This window comes from Cryptotermes secundus, unplaced genomic scaffold (genome assembly GCF_002891405.2).
Source record: "Cryptotermes secundus unplaced genomic scaffold, Csec_1.0 scaffold317, whole genome shotgun sequence".
Lineage (NCBI taxonomy): Eukaryota > Metazoa > Arthropoda > Insecta > Blattodea > Kalotermitidae > Cryptotermes > Cryptotermes secundus.
The window spans coordinates 308,468-331,469 of NW_019742557.1; the positions used below are offsets into that span (position 1 = coordinate 308,468).

General features: G+C 37.0%; 2 protein-coding genes across 6 annotated transcripts in view; both read right to left on the bottom strand.

The window, feature by feature from the left end:
- Nucleotides 1–347: 347 nt before the first annotated feature.
- Nucleotides 348–16,541, bottom strand: LOC111873331 (transmembrane protein 107-like). Of its 5 annotated transcripts, none has more exons than XM_033755057.1 (6): nt 16,353–16,541; nt 13,042–13,136; nt 12,547–12,614; nt 11,018–11,118; nt 8,352–8,526; nt 348–519 (listed from the first exon to the last, which is right to left on the bottom strand). In XM_033755057.1, the coding sequence occupies exons 1-5, from the start codon at nt 16,354–16,356 to the stop codon at nt 8,366–8,368; spliced, it is 429 nt and encodes a 142-aa protein (XP_033610948.1). In that variant the 5' UTR covers nt 16,357–16,541; the 3' UTR covers nt 348–519; nt 8,352–8,365. The 5 variants fall into 5 exon arrangements, with proteins under 5 accessions (XP_033610948.1, XP_023723736.1, XP_023723740.1 ...); XM_023867968.1 differs by lacking the exon at nt 348–519 and adding an exon at nt 7,224–8,002; XM_023867972.2 differs by lacking the exons at nt 348–519; nt 16,353–16,541 and adding exons at nt 7,224–8,002; nt 16,305–16,327.
- A 14-nt stretch (nt 16,542–16,555) lies between these two features.
- The window catches only part of LOC111873332 (probable chitinase 10), a 97,447-nt gene continuing 91,000 nt past the window's right edge, over nt 16,556–23,002 (bottom strand). The window contains exon 45 of the mRNA XM_023867973.2: nt 16,556–21,490. Coding sequence (XP_023723741.1) covers nt 21,332–21,490 — 159 coding nt within the window. The 3' untranslated portion in view covers nt 16,556–21,331. The remainder of the gene's footprint in view (nt 21,491–23,002) is intronic.

Consider the following 23,002-nt stretch of genomic DNA (forward strand, 5'->3'; position numbering starts at 1 on the left):
TACAAGGAAACAGCGATTCCGTCTAAGATGATAGAACAAAAGGGTTACATGTGGCGGTCAGTATATGGAAAGCATTTAGGATTATATCCTCATATGAAAATCCAACGCACTTTCCAGATAAAAAAAGACTGTAGCTTAAGGACGCCGTATCAACTGTTCGTGTTATGTAGCGTCGAATAAGAGGCAAGATGCATATGAAGACAGCAGTGATTTAACCACACACTGCGAGGGTATTAAGTAACGGTTTGCTGTTCATGAGAAGTGGTACTATTAAGGTAATATGACAAATGGCCAAGGGTACCAATATAAAAATTTTAATACAGCAAATACTATATAGGCCTACTTACGACTTGCAAGACTTTACGGATGAATGCGTGTGATTCAGTCGCTGCTAAACATTATATCACCGCCAGAGATCGGAATTGGACACTGCGCGTCGATTCAGATGAAACCAAACATCTTATCAGCTCTGTAATGTGCTTCTCAGGGACGTGCTCTTGTTCATCCACGACAAAATCCCTGGGAAAGAAAACTATATTCGTGACTTGATTCTCTAAAAAGAAAACTTATATAATTAATAAGCACCCAGGGCGTCCAAATGAGTAAAGGTGGCTGAAACGTGAAGTTGAGTGTCAGGTAACGACGATATTAAGAATGGATAGAGCTTTGGCTCCACAATCTCTGTACATCATCATAGCGTGAGTGGTCTTGTGGTCGGAGTTCCCGGCTACAGATCCAGAGATCCCGGGTTCGATTCCCGGCGCCACCAGATTTTCTGAGAAGTAGATGGTCTGGAACGGAGTCCACTCAGCCTCGTGAGGATAATTGAGGAGCTACTTGAATGGAAAAGTAGCGGCTCCGGCCTAGAAAACCGAGATTAACAGCCGTGGTGATTCGTTGTGCTGACCACGCGACACCCTCCATCCGCTAAAGTTGGCACTAACTTCGCCGACAAGCGGCGGTAAATCTAAAACTCCGTGGTATTTAGTCCGCAAGCGAACTACACCGACTGAGCGACCGCCATTTGTCGGCGAAGTTAGTCCCAACTTTTGCGGATGGAGGGTGTCGCATGGTAAGCGCAACGGATCCCCACGGCCGTTAATCTCGGTTTCCTAGACCGGAGCCGCTATTTTTCATTCAAGTAGCTCTCAATTATCCTCACGAGACTGAGGGGACTCCGTTCCAGACCCACTACTTCTCAGAAAATCTGGTAGCGCCGGGAATCGAACTCTGACTAGACCACAGAGGCGGTCACATGAAACATAACGTGAAATATATTTCATATGATAAGCTTTCTTGATATATTTGTGTAGATTTGAAAACGACCACGCTTCTGCTTGGTTTACAACTGGGGCATACACGAAATTCTGTTTCATCGGGCAAATGGGACAGCCGAGAAAGTCTTTACAACGGTAACTTCAAGAAAGAGTGATTCGTGGGAGGCACCACTACTCTGGTTAATTAAAAATAGTTTTCTTGCTGCCATTACATATTAAACTTCGTCTAATGAAAAAGAATTGTTGCGGCTACGGCTCAAAATTGCAGTGGGGGGTTTCTTACTTGAAATATAAATTTCCGAGGACCAGTCAGGTCAGAAGCAAAGAAGGAATATTTGTCGGCCCGTAAATTATAGAAGTCATGAGAGACAACGCATCTGATGAAACTGAGTGAAGTTGAACGTGCAACTTGGGAGACCATTTCGAGCAGTGACCAGAAACTTTAGGCTTGTTGAAAGCCTTCTCAATGCATACAAAATCATTTGATGCGAAATATCGCTAAAACTCATTTTCCTACCCTACACCTCGAATCTTTCCCTAGACACTTGTTGAGCATGGGGAACGCTTTCATCAAGAGATGTCCATGATGGAGAAGCGATACCAAGACAACGGAGTCCCTGGATGCTGGCCGACTACTGTTGGACATTGATATGAGAAGCCCTAAAGGCTAAATACAAGCGTAAATCAGTAGCAGCTATTTTTTGAGTTCGGTATGAAATTTATACTTTGATGTTACAGCATCTTTAAATCAGTCAAAATTACGTTTTCGATTCACTAAATATTGGTGGGCCATAGCAAAAGTTTGAGGTCACTTTCAAATTGAGCGTTAAAAAATCTGTAAGGTCCACCCATTCTTGTAAATCTGACAACAAATTTGTTTTTGTTCTCCGATGTAATCATTATTCGTACACCATTACGATTTCTGAAACATTAAAAAAAACCATCAGGAGTTTCGCAAACATTTCCGGTTCCTTTCATGAATATTAAGCCTAATATCTGTTGTCACAATGGGCACTATCCCTGTGCTTCCGTGCGTATCGGCCTATAGAAATGTTGTTTTCCCAATCGTTACGAAGGGGGTTACAAAAAAAAAGGCTCTAAACGAGCTTCTGTAAAACACATGCAGCCACGAAACTCCGACTTCGTGGTGTCTGTGATTTCATTGGATAATGCAGCTAATTTCACTGATGGGGAGCTATCAGTCAGAAAGCTTGGCATGGATTGGATGATGACTGACTGGTGGAAATATTCTCGCCGCTACAGCGTTCAAAGTCGCTGTGGGGTCCCCCACATCATCCATTTAACGCATACTGGGTAATTTTACCCAGGTATATGGGTCAGAGACGTGGCAAGCTAACCCCTCCATCTTCTCCATTCTATACTGAGGCCATGGAAAGAAGTACCATGATTGGTAGGAATCACGACATTCAATGCGTCACATTATCTGTCTAGTATTCTATTTCCGTCTAGTCTGTGGCTAGCGAAGGTTATCATTACCAACATGGACTGGTAATTGGAACAGACTGAGAACAGGGTGTTGAGAATATTTGGATCGAATAGAGATGAAGTGACGGGAGGTTGGAGAAAACTGCATAATGAGGAGCTTCATAATTTGTACTCTTCTCCAAGTATAATTAGAATGATCAAGTCAAGGAGGATGAGATGGGCGGGGAATATAGCACGAATGGGGGCGAAGAGGAATGCATATAGGATATTGGTGGGAAAGCCAGAAGGAAAGAGACCACTGGGAAGACCAAGATTTAATTGGGTGGACACTATTAAAATGGAGATAGAGAGATATGATGGGACTGATCTGGCTCAGGATATGAACCGGTGGAGGGCTCTTGTTAACACGGTAGTGAACCTTCGAGTTCCATAAAATGCTGGGAAGTTCTTGAGTAGCTGCACAACTGGCGGCTTCTCAAGAAGGGCTCAGCTACATGAGTGAGTGAGTGATAATATCTTAAGTACAAGTACAAGTACAAGAGGACATTCAACCAGATTTACATATTTCTGTCAACTTACTACTCTATATTAATACCTGTTGTTACATATGGTGCAGAAACATGGACCTTTATAGTAACAGAAGATAATGCACTGAGAATGTTCAAGAGAAAAATAATAAGAGTATACTGAACAGTGATGGAAAATAATATATGGAGGATAAGGTACAATGAAGAGATAAACATGTTAAAAGAATGTTAAAAGGAAGGCTATATTCCAAAAGAAGAATAGGAAGACCTAGGCTAGACAATGTTGAAAGCGACCCGAAGAAGATGAAGGTGAAAGGATGGAAAGAGAAGATGAGGAATAGAGAGCAGTAGAGACTGGTTATAGAGGAGGCCAAGACTCACACAGGGCTGTAGTGCCAAGTGGTAGGTAGGTAACTTACTACTCTGTACTCTGTATTACCATTGCTATTACTGTTTGTTATACAAAGTCCTTTATTATATTTTACAGAATATATCAAAATATACTGGTATCAGTTCTGGTAAATCTCTGATTTACATTGATTACTACATTTCTGTGCACTATTATGACAGCCACTGGGTTACATTATACATGAGTTTTGTTCCTCCTGCCAAATACAACAATATACCAAACAACTCACTCACATCTCACTGAGCATAAAACTCCGTGATTTTAGTCCGCAAGTGAACTATCCTGATCGATAACCGAGTTTATTGGTCATACAATGTCGCAACATGTTTCGGCTTATGGAGCCATCATCAGGTGATACATTAACAAACCTTATACTACAGAATTATGCCTCCTATATGGGCCCATATATTGTATTTATCATTGTTTATTACAATAAACTGAAAAAATATGGTGTGCTTCTTTCCCTTTGGTTAATCACCTTTATATGCACAGATTAAGTGGTGGTGATTTTATATTGCTTTAAAAATGTATTAAACAAGTATTTAAAACTTATTAAGAAGTCTTAAAATACTAAAAAGATATTAATAGGTTATAATATTGAACCCATGGAAATACTGTATTCTAAATATTTTTAGTGGTTGAGTCCCCCCCCTAGTTTAAATAAATTGAAGTTATGTAGAGATTCCCTCTGCTTGTCATGCCTGGCTTTCCACATCAATGTGACTGCATTTTGGCTTATAGTTGTTGTCTTGATCCTAAATGCTGTATATATGATAAAACTGTTTCCCCTTATGTTGTCTATAGTATGTTCATGTTTGATTGTGGTTGGCTGTGTTTGTTGAGTTTGACAGGAAAAACAGAACTCATATATAGTACTAACACACAACAGGATAGATACATCCCTTAAAGACTGGATCAGATTCTTTATCACACAACGATATAATATCCTGCATACATAACACTTAGAGGAGATGCAACCAGACATGTGCTTCTATCTGCTACTAGTGATTTCTGAAATAAAATTTCACTAAGGGCAAAATGGCTAACCTGGAATATTTGCAAAGTGCACAATATATTACAAGAATGAACATTTCACACTATTCATTCATAAGTTCACCTTAGTATCTAGTAATCACTATCTGAAAAATGTGTAATATGCAAATGTACTCTGAGCTGTCCCTTATTCTGCTTAGCTGGAACTGATGACCCTATATCTATCAATGGCTTGATACTAATCACTGAAATGTACTAGAATCTTATTTATGCCTGCATGTAAAGTGGTTACGTGGACGACACAGTCTTGCTAGCAACAAATAATGATCCAATAGTAGCATCACGACATCTCTGGCATCACCTAAACCTCCTCCAGCAATGGTACAGCAAATGGAAAATCAAAATAAATCAGACAAAATCAGTGCAAGTTACATTCACCACGAAGCATATAAATTGCCGGCAAATTATCAACAGTATAAAAATAACGGTTCAGACAGAAGTAAAATACTTGGGTTTATACCTCGACCAAATACTGACATGGCAGAAACACATCAATACGAGGTGTCAGAAGTTAAACTTAAAGACTATGAGAAATGTCCTGACTTTTGGGCTGCAAATCCAAGTTATCCATAGAAAAAAAACTTCTGCTACATAAATGCATAATAAAACCCATGTGAACATATGGTATACAAATATGGGGTTGCAAAAAACCATCAAACACAAAAATAGTTCAAAGATTCCAATCTAGAGTCTTGCGCTTAATAATCAATGCACCTCGGTATGTCTCCAACTTACTACCCACAATGATCTGCAAATCTCATTTGCCATAGAAGAAATACATATATTGCCAACACTCTACCATCATAGCGTACTCGGACACAATAACAGATTAGTTGCAGAAATCAGCAACCCACCAAATGTAAGGAGATTGAGGAGACGGTGGCCGTCCAACCTACCACAACACACAGAAGAAGAAAGCTAAAGCCATTATAGTTCTGCTACCGGGCCTGTAAGAGCATCATCAGTGGATGCTTTCTCTACTCAAGACACCCACTTAGTGCAAATTTACTTATTACTCCATAAAATAGAGTAGATTGTAAATATGCAATTTATATGTTAATTAAAAAAATGTAAAGTGGTAATCCATGTCACATGAAGTGGACCAAAAATATATATATTTGTCCATAAATAATAACAGGAATGTACAATACCAAATAACATTCATTCATAGTAGTGATACTGTACATTTATCAATGGACAGATATGACACATCTAACAGGCATTCATCACAACAGAGTATGCCTAAATGTACATTAATACACCTGTCATGAAAATAACAGTTATTATTTGTGACAGTGTATGCAGGAGGACCAAAAAGTTCCCAAAATTCAGGCATCATTTTTAGTACAAAGAATATATAAAGAAACTAACCTAGTCACCCTTAAAGTATGGCTATTCTGAACATACTCCCTTGCTCCAGTGGTCCTGCTATTGCTGGAAGCACCTCTTGAGGTCCTCATCTGGTACGGCTCAGAGACCTGCTGTCATTCTGCTGAATTTCCTCCACAAATGCAATATAATGACCTCTGAACTCCATCTTGAGTCTCAGGAAGAGCTGTAAGTTGCATGGAGTGAGATCCAGAGAATATGGTGGCTGGGTGATGGCTGGAATATGGTTCTTGCCATAAGCGGTGCATTGTGAGGGAGGCGTGACAGTATGTCCTGTCATGGTGCAGGATCCAATTGTCTCTCCACTGCTGACTGCAGGACACTGTCTCTCAGCTTGTTGCTAATTTCTTTACAGATGGCACACAGTCCACTCCTGTGCTCTACACCTCTCATGCTTTAACAGGAGGCGGCTATCTTGATGCAAATAAATTTCTGGAACTTTTGGGTAAAGTTTAAAGAACACATTCTCACTAATATTTATTTGAGATCATTTCTGTCATCAACAACTGCAATGTAAATGCACTCTTGATAATGGACAACTGACAATGAGCAAATACAATATCAAAATACCTACCTACCTACCTACCACTAGGCACTACAGCCCTGGGTGAGCCTTGGCATCCTATACAACAAGTCACCACTGCTCTATATTCCTCATCTTCTTTAGCCATCCTTTCACCTTCATCTTCTTCAGGTCATTCTCAAAATCATCTAGCCATCTCATCCTGGGCCTTCCTTTTAACATTCCCTTTGGCATTGCATTATCTTCCGTTCTTTCGACATGTTCCAACCATCTTATTCTCCGTGACTTGATATATCTTACTACATGTTCTCCTTTCAGTAATGTGTTTATCTCTTCACTGTATCTTATCCTCCATATATTATTTTCCATTCATGGTTCATATATTTTTCTCTTGAACATTCTCTTCTGTTACTGTTAAGGTCCATCTTTCTGCCCCGTATGTAGCAACAGGTCTTATTAATGTTTTGTATACTTATAGCTTAGCTGCTCTTGATATTATTTTGCTTCTAAGTGCACTAATATTTGCGAAGTAGGCCCTGTTTCCAGCTTGTATCCTTTTCTTAACACAATTATCATTTCTACTGCCATTATTGATCATATTTCCTAAATATTTAAAACTACTCACTCCTGTAAATAATTTCCCTTCTATCTTTAAATCTTGTGGTTTCCTTCTGCTTTCTGATGTTGACATAATCATATATTTCGTTTTTCTTTTGTTTACTTCTAATCCTATCTTCCCTGATTTTTCTTCCATTTTCTTATGTATCTTGATTATCTTTTCTCTGGATCTAGCTATTATGGCGGTCATCCGCATATGCACATATTTGGCTTGATTTTGTATAAATTGTTCTTCTCTGATCAGTACTCTTTATTACACTGTGTAATGCCACTATGAATAGTAATGCTGATAAAACTCCAAAAATTTTGCACTTAGTTTACAATATCAATGTACTATATATATAAATTGATATAAAACGGGCTGGTTTAACATTTATGGACAGTAAGGTCTTTGTTCTTATGGCGGTATGAAATGAATACTCCCTGGTGTAACATGTAACAAGAGCCATCAACGTAATTTGAAAGCCCAGATCACACATACATAAAGCAACAAAGTATTTTCTGAGTAATGAACTTGATCCACAGTTCAGTTTAAGAGCTATAATGTAGACAGATGAGTATGAAGCACTAAAATGCAAAACATAGTGCTTAAGTGCTCAACCTAATTATACAATTCAACATAAGATTAGTGTTCTTATTAGCAAGAAGCTGCTATTTCGATTCAAATAGGCAGCACTGGTAGCTTCGTGAGAGACGGCATTACTGACGAGATCCGGCAGGCATGACCAATGTGGGCCCAAGTGCAGGAAATTCTTGCCACCTGTAAATACATGGTTGCACTTACCCATACTGCTGTGAAATTTAATGTAAACCAAACAATTATTTGGAGCAAGAACCTATGCAATTACAATAGATGTTCAAACATTTCACATATCTGTTAGACAGGTATACATTAATGATTCTTGTCATACAAGAACCAGCACCAATTGCTTGCAGCAGCCTCTAACATTCCAAACATACAAAACTCCATGGCCTGTAGTCTATACCTACCGAATGACTGCCACTTGACGGCAAAGTTAGTGAAATGACTTGGCAGACTGGCTCATCATGACCCAATGTCATAATCCAACAAAGAAGCACAGAGAAAAGAAAACAGAGGACCAACTTACAGGCATCTTCTTATTCAGCTCTTTTTAAGGACAAGGATTCCAATGGCTGCAGTGGCATCTATGATGGCTGGAGGGACACTGCAAAATGCAAACACCCACCAATACAGGTTGCAGTCCCACTCATCAAACACAAAGTATGCAAGGAGGACAGAGGCACTGGAATGAGAAGCAATAGCTGTGAGACCGTTGTTAAGGAACATCAAGCCATAAACACTTGCACCTTTATGGACGAGCGAAATTTCTGCAGATGGAAACAATTGACACAACCATTACAATGCCCAGTTGGAATTTCTGTCCAGACTCAAGTATTTAAATTGATGTAGGCATGGTAAGTTCTTCCTTGAAGTGTCATATTTATTTTCTTTTTCAATGCATGTAGCATTTCCACAGCTGTATAATAGTGTGACTGTAAAGTCATGCAAGTCAGACAAATTATCATGCTTGTCACCTACAGAGATTGGACCAAGTAATGGAAACACTACAGATACTGTAAACATTTCTCTATTAATAAGGCGTTGGACCACCTTTAGCCTTCAGTACAGCCACAACCTTCCAGGATTGGACTCGTACAAGTTTTGGAAAGCCTCTAGCTGAATTTTATACCATTCTTCTTGAAGAACATCTCCAAGTTGCTTTAGAGATGTTCGAGGTGGGAAGTTGTTCCTCGTTGTAGTCTCAAAAACTTGACCAGAGTAATTCAGTGATGTTCAAATGTGGTGATTGTGCTGGCCAGGAAGATGTTCAAAGTCACCTTCATGCTCTTCAAACCATGACTGAACAGTTCCAGCTGTGTGAATGGGGGCACTGTCATCTTGGAAAACTGCACTGTTGTTCAGAAATAATGTCTGGATCACGGGATGCACCTGATTACCCAATGTTTCCAAGTACTCTCTTGCAGTAATTCGGCCATGAAGGGTAATAATGGGATGAGCAGAAAACTGTACCATGATACTGCTGCCCAAACCACTACAGAACCTCCCCCATGTTTCACTGTTGGAAGCAGGCATTCTGGATTAGGCTTCCTTGGGTGTTCTCCAAACGTAAACTCTTCCTGCTGTAGGGAACAGCATGAAGGACAACACATCTGACCATATCACACACGTGTTGCCAGTTGTCTGATGTCCAGGTTTTATGGCTGTGACACCATCGTTTTCATATCTGAGCATTACTTTCAGTAGTTAGAGGTTTAGCAATTGCATCCCCATTGCGGACGTTGGATTTGTAAAGCTCACATCGGACAGTTTTTGTGGAAACAGGGTCTTCAAGATGAATATTCAGTTCTGCTGTCACCTGTGCTGCAAGAGGTCTTCAATTTTTCGAAATAATCATTCTCAAGGTTCATACATACATACATATAGCATTCCATAGATCCTTATGTTAGTCAGAAAGACCATAGGATATGGAATTAGTCAAAAAATCATACAATACATATACACGAACAAATCAAACTATTGCAAAAAATTTTACCAATGAAAACAAAGTCACAATAGTAGTAAAAGGTTCACAAAAGTAGTGAAGTGTCAATAAAATCCATACATTACATACACTTTGGGTTATTCGAAAGCATAAATTCCTCAACAGAGTAAAAGGAGTGTGTAATTAAGTATCTCTTTAGCGCTGCTTTAAATTGTGCCTGTTTATCTATAAGAGCTGTAATATTTGATGGTAGACTGTTGAAGATTTTAATGCCAGCATAATATGCACTCTTCTGGAAACATTGGAGGCTGGCAATTGGTCTATGAAGCTGACTTTTATTCCTTGTGTTGACAGTGTGAATAGTAGAATTAGTTGGAAAGAATTCTTGGTTTTTTGCAATGAAGATCATTAGGGAGAATATGTATTCACATGGTAGAGTTAGGATTTCTAGTCTCTTAAAAAGATTTTTGCATGAGTCTCTTGGTTTAACACCAGCCATTAATCTAAAAATTTTCTTTTGTAAGATGAATATCTTTTTACTGTACGATGAGTTGCCCCAAAAAATTATACCATATTTAATTACAGAGTTAAAATAGGCAAAATAAATTGATTTGAGAGTCTCAGTATTGCTGACATGAGACATACACCTAACCGCATAGTTCGACGATCTCTTTCTGTCAATGCTGATTTTTGCCCACTGTTCCTCTTCGCTGATGATGACTTCCAATGATTTGTGTCTGCTGGCATGATCTTAGAAACTGTAGCTCTCAATACATCTAATTATGTCACAGTCTTTTGTCACAGATGCATAAACGATATGTCCTCTTTCAAGATTGAACAAGTCTCACATTTTTCGATTCTTTTACACGGACTGTCACTCAACACAAATATTAATTCACCGAGACAAGCACTACAGTGTATAAACAGATGGAAAAACATTCAGTGTTGCCAACAGAAGTTCTTGAATGTAGCCATCACAAATTCTATTCCTCAATTTCTTACCACTTCTATTATTTTGTCCACCCTTGTATGCGCCTTCCTGATCACCCTCTGGTGTGACTGTTATGTTGTGCAAGTGAGATAAGGTACTGAGCCTGTCAAGTAGTCGACTTTATGATTGCTCTGCACTGTGATCATAAAATCGTGTGAGATAAATTATCATGCTTTTCACTTGCATGACTTATGATCACCCTATACAACCTTCAGCCACATGTTATGTTCTCTATTGATTTTATAGTATAAAAGGATACAAATCATTGCTACAGATGGCAAGAACATTGTTATGCCCATTAGAAATGTCAGCAATTCAATGCCAATAAACATGATGGCTATTCCTAACCCAGTCTGCACCCTGAAACAGAAAAACTACATACACTTAGTGATTTAAATTGATAATAAAAGAAAAAAATGTTGAAAAACTAATAAAAAAATCAGACTGGAAAATGCAGCATTTACCTTTAATAAAACATGAGAGTACAGTGAGAATGTACAGTACTTTCCATTTAAAAATAACAACTCATATTGCACTCTTAACATAGCAAACCCTTCTGCAAATGACTACGGAAGAAGTCCCAGAAACTACAGTAATGCTTAAGCCCTTATATGGGTATTTAAATGGCCTACTACTGCACCTGGCATGGCCTCTTAAATTTACAGTGTGGCTCTTAAGGCCTTCCATTTTCACAGAGAATTAGCATAGGCACTTAGTAGTCCATGTAGAGCATCATAAATACGTTACACATCTATAGTTCATAATCACAATACATGCCAGAAGTTAAATCTCCATGCTCAGTTTTGCAGAACAAATGCCTATAAATAAGGATTACTGAACATGGAAATAAAATTATACAATAAAATACCAAATAAAGTTAGGGAGATAGAAGAAATGTGACAGTTTAAAAAAGTAATGAGGTCATATATGGTACAACATACGTTTTATTCTGTAGAGGAATATATGTTAAATTAAAGATGTTATGTTTGTGAAAGGGGGGTATTTATTTTTAATTATAGAAATTGAACTATTGTATGTTTAATGTGTATGGAACATTTTCCTATGATAGTGATTTAACGAGGAAGGAAGAATGGATTGGTTGATTCATTGATTGATTGATTAATGTGAAATGGATTGAATTGGTTACTCTGTTGGGGAATTTATGTTGTCTTAAATTTTTAATATAGTTTTATATGGTAGTTGGACATGTACACAATTTGTGTATGTAGTTAAATATTATAGTATTGTTGACTTTTATACAAATAATTTGACTTGTTCTGTATCTGGAGGCTGTATTGCAAAATGTGGATTTCTGGAACCAATAAAAATATGAATATGGAACAACTGCCAAAAATTGACTAAATAATACAGAAAAGTTACCTCCCTGCCAAATGAAAATAAAATATCAAGGATAACTGAAAACTGGTACAGGTGAGACAGGTCATTGCCAATTACAGACCACCAGTACCTGTCCTGAATCTCAATCGGCATTTGTGCACAACGGATTAAGTATTAATTTTTATAGAGCCAATAAATTAGTAAACTACTTCACAACTTCCTTTTTTCCTAAAGCATTTCATACTTTACTAGGAACAAAGCCACTCTTCTTCTTTCATAACCATGTGTCTGCCATTTTGTGGATACTTTTTGGGAGGGACAAACTTTGAGACTCAGTAGAGGGGTTCTGCAGAGGAATTATGCAAGAAATTGTTCCCACTCTTACAAATAATAGAACTCAGAATTATTTCATTCACATCTATACATGACAAACACTTAAAAATTACTTACTCAACATCCTTTTTTGAGTAATCCTCAGCTGTATATTCTAATGGTAAGCAGGCTTTTACATTTTCATCCTGAAATAAAGAAACACCATTTAAAACACTGCAGCCATCTGCCATGGAATTGATATGTTAAATAGGCAGACTACAAAATAATAAAATCAATGTTACAACTTACAGAACAATTCTGCAGTACTGGTACTGTGTCTAAGCCTCTCTAACACACTCACATGACGCTATCTACTGTAAAACTTAGTGTTTGTGTGTGCTAGACATAACATAAATTTACCATTAAGTAAAATAAAGTAAAACAAGGCAAATTAAATTGAACTAATCCAACCTACAGTCACAATAATTCAGATCTGTTGAAAAAACACGGAAGTACGTCCAGTGTACTATGGATGGAATGTTGTTTAATGATGTCTGCTGCATAACATAACACTGTGCATGCAAGATGCATATGCAACTGGTTACTGCACTGTGAATATATACCATAACTTACTCTCGACCAGAGGATTACAATGACAATTGTGAGATGAGAAATAAGTGTAAGAAATCTTGCAGGAATAAGCCCTCCAGCAACAAAAACCATTCTTCCTGCAAAGACAAAATATATTTCATTATGATCTGAGAAATTAAAAGTACTCTGAATAGGTTAAGCCTAAGTTTAATTCATTTTGTACTAAAAACAGTCTAAAATGTAATTTTATATTAATAAATTGGTTCAATATTCTTGGGTTTCTATGTTGGGAGATATACGGAAAGAACCAAATAAATGGAAAATGTTTCATATTAACAAGCTACTTCTGTCCATCTACAACATCTCTGAAGGTACATCATACCTTAAGCAGGGAACCTTACAAAAAAAAAAATCCTGTGTTCACCATGCTGGTACAGTGAATTTGATTCCCTTCATAAAAGGGAGCCAGGATAGCGCATTCGGTATAATGACTGGCTATGGACTGGATGACCGAGGTCTCAGAGTTTGAGTAATGGTAGGGGCAAGAATTTTCTCTTCTCCATGTCATCCAGACCAGTTTTGGGGCCCAGCCAGCCTCCTATCCATTGGGTACTGGGGCCTCTTTACCCAGTGGTAAAGGGGCCGAAGCATGAAGCTGACCACTCACCTCCAGCTAGTGCTGAGGTCAAGAAAACATGGATATATACATCCACTCCCTCATACACATTCACAGCATAGTGCTTAACTACTTAAGCACAGAATAACTACACCCTTTACCTTTGTATGTTGAAAATAGAATCTAGTAATTCTATGATGATGATGATGCAACCTCAAGGTGTTTTAAACACAGTCTAGCATCATTTCTTGGTTTAGTTATTTACACTCATATGAATATGAGCACAAACAACAAAGTTATAGCCTTACATCAACATGATGTGAAATGATCCTGTAAATAAACACATAACAACCCCAAGTGTTAAATGAAAGTAACATCAAATTTAAAATTGTTCTGGGAGCTGAAACTGGGTTTTAGTTATAAATTATTGCCCTAGCTAATACCAACGTGAAAGTGATAAGTTATAAGATCAGGAAGAATCCAGAATACATCATGAAACTTAAGAGTTCTCAACCATTTCTGATTTAAAACTTGGTAAGAACTTTGTTAGTACTAATTAGTAATATGTATATTAGGACTGTCTTGTATATTCAGTCAAACAGGAAATGTATAGTACTTTACAACCCTTATGCTTCCCACTTATCATCTGCTTTTCATTCATTCATTTCCTTTATTTTCCATATATCCATACAGGTAAAAAACCTAGGATGTGGAAATAGTCCCTTTGATAATAGATGTGTCTAGATACACATAATAAATTACACGAGTTACATAATTAAAATCACATACATTAGTCAATTAACATAGATAATAAAATAAAAAATAAAATACTCAATACAATTTTAATTAATAAACATAATTTAAAGAAACATTACTATAAAACTTAAAATTAATACAATTTCATTTAAATTACCTAATTTAACTAAATTAAATGCATGCATTGCCTAACTTTCCTTTAAGCTTTTCCAGCTTGTATAGTAACCATCTCCAAGGTCAAAGTACACCAAGCAGGCAACAAGCAACCACTCTTTATTTATTTATTTATTTCATCTCTATAGATCATTGTTACATGATATAGGACAAGTCAGTTACTGTACATTGGCTGATTACAATAAGAGAATAAAGTTACAATACTCAAAATTGTTTACAATAGATTACAATAGTTAAGATTTCATTTCATTTCATTTATTTCGTGTCCGTGGATCATTATACATGATATAAGACATGTCATTCTTGTGTAGTTATAGTATAATAAGTTTCATGATGTTACTATTGGGGGGGGATGCATGTGAAGCATGCAGTGCAACGTGGAATTTGGGTACCAACTCAGCATTTGCTCTGGGACCAAGGAAAACCACGGAAAACCTTGATCGAACTGGCCGGTCACAAGACCTCCCAGATACACTGGTTTCTACACTGGTTTAATACAGTGTGAGGTGGAATCCATATTAGGTCCCCTCGGCATGTCGGCTTCCATATGTCCTATTGTACCTGTACTGGTGATAATGCTTATGGAGAATTTGGTGGAATGAGGATTGGCAGGGGAAACCGAAGTACTTGGGGAAAACCTGCCCCAGCGCCACTTTGTCCATCACAAATCCCACTTGACTAGACCGCAGCAGAGGGAAGCCAGTGACTAACCGCTTAAGCTATGGCGTGGCCTTTGAGATAATATTGGTGAATTTGGTGATAGCACTGGTATAACATTTCACTGTAGACTATACATTGCAGCATATCATTACATCTGTTCTCCCTTCCTGGTGCAGCTTCTTGGCATCTGCAATCTCTCCAGAGTAGCCCATTCAGGTACATCTCCGACTGTGTTACCTTGGGTGCTGGAAGAAAGGAAAACTGGGCAGTAGGGATTCCCAAAACCGATTATTCATGAATTATGTGATTATAATTGATTAGTGTTTGTCTCACATGAGAGAAACTCATCAACTTTATAAAAACAATGATCGAGTAGGTAAGTTTTCAAAGCGTTTTTGAACTTATATAGTACCGGTATTTCTTTCTACTTACTACTTGCTTGGCTTGCTCTTTGGTTCTGAAGATGGAGACAGTATGTTCCTCAGAAATAGAACACATGGTGTCACATCCCAGATGACAGTACTCTTCACAGATAACCTCGGTTCTTAATTTTCTTCTTTGTTCTGTATAATCTCGTGTAATAAGCCTGTTCTGCATTTGTGTGAAGTAATAATGTTGGTGAAGTGAATGAGGAGAGAGAACAGAAGTCACCAATCCTACAATTTTGCTTGGTTGGTGCCAACACGGTACAGTTGTAGGAAATTTATACATATTTAAAACTATTTATTAAAAAAAACTCGCGGTTATCTATACCTTAAAATGTATGTAATCGATATCACATAATTAATTAATCATATTTTCTGGCACTTAAATTTCTACTGTTAACAAATTACCGTATTTACTTCGAATGTTTGACGCACACTTTACACATTTTTTCCTGTTGAAAAATTGAGGTGCATCTTATATTCGAGGAATGCGCACCTTTCTAATTTTTTCTTCCTAAACCCACATTAAAAAACTGGATGCGCCTTAAATTAAAGGTCGTCTTATATTCGAAGTACAATACTGTAATTTTTCGTTAATTAAATTGAGGTTATGTTACCATTGGAGGGAGAAGCAACAATGCAAACAACACAAAGAATATTTTTGTATATCTTACATATTAAAGCAGAATTACAAATATTCTACTTTGTAAAACAAATCTAACCCATGATAAGCTAATGATCTGAATTATTTGCATATCGATGAGACCCAACGTTCAACTTTCCCGCCGAGTCACAAGCAGTCAATACTGTGAATACCGGTGAACATTGAAGTATAACTGTTGCAAACTAGGTTCATGTCTCCTACTGTTTTATGCATTTTTATCCGCTTTGATCATATACAACCATCTCAATTTTTGCACTTACCGGAAACACCTCACGTGTCGTATCCACTACTCCGCTATTTTCTCTTCGTACTCATACGACTGGCAAGTATGGAAGGCACAAAACAGCATGAACGACAGATTACTAACAATAGAATCCTGTTCTAGTACTTCTTTTATCAACACTGAAACATGCGCGAGGGAGTTAGGGGTTTTTGAATACCCAGTCAAACAGTGAATTTACCCGCTTCCCTAGCGTTCCCTAGCCTGCCGCATACGAAGCTAACAAATGCCGTATAATGTACCATGCTGTCAGTGGATTTAATGCTTTAGATCCTTTACTTAATGGAGAACTCGTTTTTTATGAAGAATTCTGTCATTTGGGAAATAACACTGCGTAGTTTGTTGAAAGTCAGCCGACGTTTCGGAGGAACATGTCTCCATCTTCAGGGTTTAAGAGTAAGACAAAGGAACGCAAAGGAACTACCATGAAGCAGGTAGCAAGCGAGGCCAACCACTGCTGTGAAAATTTGAAATCTTCATTCATTTTATGTTACTCCAGTTGTAGCTGTCTGGCAGTGCACTGACAGCTGGTCTGCAGCATTCGCCTCTGGTGATCAATTTGACCAGCAATCAATAAGTTAATATTATCAAAAGAAAAAGAAATCAAGGAACGAACATTTTGGGAAGGTTATGTGAATCAAGAAAAATTTGAATATGGATTGAACATAGAGTTATACTGAAAATTTGAGGAATAATTTGCTAATGTACAGCACTTTTGTAACTGTAATTATAACAGTAGTTTTAAGAAATGTTTTATTTTGAACGGTACATTGCTGCGTATGACACATATCTTGTCCCAGAAGCTTTTAAATCACTCCATTCTCACAGTAGTATAAACCATTACACAATACTTTGAAGACCATGACCCAGCAATAATAGTCCAAAATATGTAGAAGAAATTCTGTTCTTTACTACGGTGTATAGCTTGTATGTAGATATTTCAGAAGTTAACACACCTTGTTTTCGTATGCTTTATACATTCCGAAACTTCCCAATAATCTTTAATGCAACTGAAGAGACTATAAAAAACAGGAAATGATACACCTCCTAATGGAACCAAATAATGTTACAATGCTTATTATTTACATTGTTATTGTTATTAATTTTAAAATGGTAATGAGCAATACAAGTATTTCACATATGTACCCACAACACTTCAGCCAGAATGTGTGCATTATTTGTTAAATTAAATATTTTATATCATGGTTGTAAAGTATGTTTAAATATTTCCATTTACTTAACAGTAAAACATTATTCAGAAATTCTCATTTAAAAGAATAGAGAGGTAAAATGTACAGACTTTTATAATAACTAATTTTCTGGATATTATCCATCAGCAAAATTGGAGACTGGACTCTTGTCTCTCTGTCCCATTGTCATATTCGTCGTCATGAACTTTTAGATCGGAAAGATGTTCAGTTCTCCCTGATGAGCTAACAATGTAATATTTCGTTCTTAACAAAATCTCCTTCTTGAGAGTTTTATGGACCAATATTTATAACTCTTCCATTGTGGAAGTAGTCTACTGTTTACAAAAATAACAGATTTGAAAGGCATGCCTGCAGTTTAAATTTATAACTACCAACTTTGGTTCTATATGATAACATAGGAGCAATTTACACACAGCTCAAAATTTGCTGCCATACTGTTGTTTCTCACCATGGAAAGACTCAACAGTTGAGCAGAAAATGGCGACAAATCTGCTGCCATCCATTGCATACTGAGAATAAATATGGCAAATTCTCTCCTGAGACTTGCTGCATTTAGTAACACAATTCACACAATTTTGTCAATATGTTTGTGCACACCATTGCCTATCATACACATTAAGAGGCTGGATGACCAGAATTCAATTCCTGGGAAGGCTAGAGAAATTTCAGTTTTTCAACATGTTCAAATGAGACCTGGGGCCCACTTAGCTGTCTTTGCAATATATACCAGGGAAAAGTGACTCAACTGTGAAGTTGGCCACTCACCTACATCTAGTGCTGTTGTTATATACGTATGTATATATATATGTGTGGAATTGTAATATGCACTCTCACATATGTCTTAATGTCACTGTGCTCAAGCACAGGGACAACTTTACCTTTTACATTTAGCAAACACATCATAAGTATGAATTAATCCAGTAAGAGTGGGACTGGGATATATTTTCACTTCTTCAAACAGAAATTTGTCAGATTTTAAAAAGGGAGTGAAATAACTGGGAGCACAGATGTCTCATGCATACTGTATCAGTCGCTATGGATACCATCCTCAGAAAAAATGCTGTGGTATTAAAAAATTGTTATATGCAAATGTGAGACAGCAGCTGTCATCCTCAGTTGCTATTTGAAGTATGAGAAATAATGGCATAAAATCTCCCCTAATATCACAGATTTCAAAACAAACACAAAATTAAATACAAAAGATATAAAGCTGTGGAATGTACTATGTCTAAAGGAACATTTGGTTAGGGTTGCCAATTTTTGTAAGTGGATGTTTGCAAGGAGTTGACAAGACACAGTTTTACTTTATACACTGACAACAATAAATATATCAACATAAAAGCAGCAGCTAATTTCTCAGGGAAAACATTATTTTAACAAGGAGAGGAAGTTACAGTATGATGGACAAATAAATGGGTAAGTAATATGAAGAAAGACAGGAGAGAATTAAAGATATAGAAGGTAGAGGGGGAAGGAAGACTTAAATTCTTTTTCCTCTTATCATCATAGGATCATGCACTCTCTTATTCCTATAAGATACCATACTGCCTTAAATATAAGTGAACAAGCAGTTTCATGGTTAACATGAATTCACTGGTAGACGTCTTGATTATTAACTCAAATATTACAGTATTACTTCTATTTAAATAATGTGCCTCATAAAATGTAATTTAAAAAGACCTGCACTACTATGAAAGTTATTTTATTAGAGGAAACTATTATGGGTGCTCCATGAGTTGGGGCAAGGTGTGTGTGGGTGGGATGAAAGGGTGATCACAGGCATGTGCACTATGCTGATACTAACACTATTCCTGTCTCACAGACATATACCCATTTGAGATCACCTGTATGTTTTGTTCATGCCTGTAACTAGTGAGTTGAGGTGCCACTGACAGCAGTGAAGGCGACAGTGATAGCAACTGCAAAGATGTGAAATCATTTATACCTTTTCCCCCCATAGTGCAAATGAGTCAAAGAATGTTTTCAGGATAGGGTGTAGTGTAAAGTTCACCCAACCTGCCTATCCATGTCTACTGACTTCTTGTGGCACGTCCATGGTATGTGCATGTTGTGTAAATAATGTATGTGCCACAGTGGAACATAAATGCCCTGTTGCTATCTAAAGGACATACTCTTGTGCCATTTGTGACAGGAATACTTATGTGCATCTTTCCTTTTATTAGATGCTCCCACACAGCCTATCACACTCTTTATTCTTACATATTCTTATTCACATTAATAACCATTCCAGATTTTTTCATTTTTCATAATGTTTTTCACTGTTGTTCACAGTCACACAAAACAGACACCAGTGACATTCAACATTACGCTACACTACACTACACTAGCTGCTGCTCTTATTATCCTCATCATTGTCATCATCATTATCATCATTGTCATTGTTATCATCATCATCATTACATACCTTACATGAATTTCATGACACAGTCTTGGCATTTAAAGCAGCCTAACTATTCCTGAGCTGAATATTTGTTTAAAAATTGCACATTTGTACGTTACATGACAAATTATAATTCTCACTGTTTTCAAACTGCAAGTGGATGGCTTGAAATGCTGAGATAGCAGAGACATCTTCTGACTGATAATGCCATCCATTGAAGCAAGTCATTGTAAAAATTTAAATATCAAGTTTATTTAAAAATTCATAGCATGACAAAAGTTAATTAAACGCATGATAGGTCATCATGTATTGAATAAATAATGTATGTTAAATTAAATAAGTTACTGATGAAGGCAAACATAACACAGGTAACTATCTGGATTGCAAAAATATGAGGAGATGGCAGGGGATAGGGAAGTCACAGAAAAATTCCAGGATTAAATTATTACTATAAAAAAGTGACATGTGATACTTAAAGTGATTAACAGTTCTTCTTACATTAAATTTATGTTAGTAAATGCGTTTCAGAACGAATATTATGCTTAAGGCGTTTTACCCACTGTGTGTGTCTGTTGGGGGGGGTGAAGTCACTGATAAATCCACTCTTCAGAGCTTGGAAGAAGAGAGCGAAACTTTCATGTGTGTGACTTCTTTTTGTTTATAATACATATTGTTCCTTTATATATTGTTACATTTAATGTTATAAATAATGGTTTGGTAAACAATCACTAGGTCAGTGTTGACAACTACAATCTAGAAGACCTTGAATTTCTTTACTATTGATGATATAAACCTAAACATAACACTGATGTTAAGTATCAGTTAAAGAAGGAAGTCTGTTAATGGTCCAGAGCAGATGTTATGGGCGTCACAATTACCCTTCTTATACATAAATATTCATATATTTAATCCAGAGCACACAATTAATCTAGATATGTGCCAAACACAAACCTTTTTCTCATTTCTGTGTGCTGGAATTTTTTACTTATTTTCACAGAAAATAAAATATTATTACTGTACTATAAAACTTGAACATGAAATGTTTCCAGTGAAAAATTCCTTTCATGTATCAAAAGTGCTTCTGTCAACTTCTATGAGAGTCTGTTGGCAACCCTAGCCAATGAAAAACTTTGATACCATTTGCTTTATGTACAATCTGATGTAGAAACCTGAAGGCCACGAAGTTCATGATTGATTGTCTTAAGCAGTGGATGTATCCCACATCCACATCGGTTTTTGAAGTCATCCAAGTCAAGAGCCCAGATCATTCCTCCTCCAAGATCCATTTTCTTAATGTACTGTGACTGTAACAATGAACACAAATTTGGTGATTAAGAATAGCTGTATTACATGTTCTTACAAATTACTGAAGTGAATTCCAGGCCAATTATAAGATTGGAGGTTGGGGAACTTACGTTAAAATTCTTAAAAATTATTCAATAAAATATGACTTTGATTTTCTTAATTCTGGTCTGTTACTGATGTAACGTATGTCATGAAACCATCAGTCAAGTTTTAAGTGATCTATGGTCAGCCAGACTTATGATTATGGTATGTGCTTTTATGAATGAAGGTAATCATTTATATTCTCATATTAAAAGAAAGAGCTAGCCTCAATCACTGGACGATTGAGGCTAGCTCTTTCTAATGGACCCAACAGAATAGGTGTTTTCCTTCACCTGAGGACGGAAACAGATCCATTTTCCGAAACGTCGTGTTTTTATTAGTTATCTTAAAAACCAGGACGATGGATAAAGTCCAAAAACCCAATATATCAGTATCAGTTGGTCTCCTCCACTTACAAACTGATAATAAAATACAACATGGAAGCACTGTATGGAATTGAGTCTTTATTTACATGGAGTGCCACACTCTGTCTTTTTCCAGTCATCTCAGCAGTGAACTGATGGATACTGCTGTTTGTCTCATTCACCAGGTACCCACATTTTGACACCCCTCATCAGAACTGTCATCTGTGTTGTCAAGAACACACGTGTTTGACTGGCTGGTTGGTCAAGCTCGCTTGTACACCCCTTGTAAAAGTAGAAGATGAGCTTGTTCTGTCATATTATCAGAGGTTTCTACAGCTTCATCTGATTTTTTGTCAAATATTAACTCACTCTCATGTTCGACCAAATGTTTTTAGATTCATACATGAAGATACCATGTCCTATAGTGCCTGTACTCAGAGTACTCATATGTGTGAGCTGAGATAAGGAACTAAGAACAAATGCTGGATACACTGAAAAGCTGGCTATGTAAGCTTCATGTCTCAGCAGATATTAATTACTGAGCCTGACAAGTGAAGATTATCATATGATAAGCTCACTCTTTGTATTTTTAGAATGGCATGCAGAAATCTCTTTGGCATAAAGGATGCACTTATGCCACACTATAATATTTAACTTTTAACAGTGAACTAAAAATCAGGCTATCAGTCAGTATGCTGGGGATTAAATGCTACGTTTAAAGCTTAAAAGGTCACAGTCACTTCCTTCTGCAAAATTTATAGTTCACTATTTATTATCATTAAAACATTTGGTCCTGTATAGTCTGATACACTGACAGCACCATTAAATAAACTCAGAGAAACCCAGTGACAGTAGAATCTGGTAATATGAAACAATGACATGTCACAACTCAGGCAGTTACAGTCCAAGGTCAGATCATGTAGAATGTGTGGTGGACAATGGGGAACTTGGGCAGGTTTCCCCTAAGGACTTCAGCTTCCCCTGCCAACTGTAATACCACAAAGTGCTTCGTGTCTCTTATGTGGTTGATGAAAGGGCTACTTATGGTGCAAGTATCAAGGGATT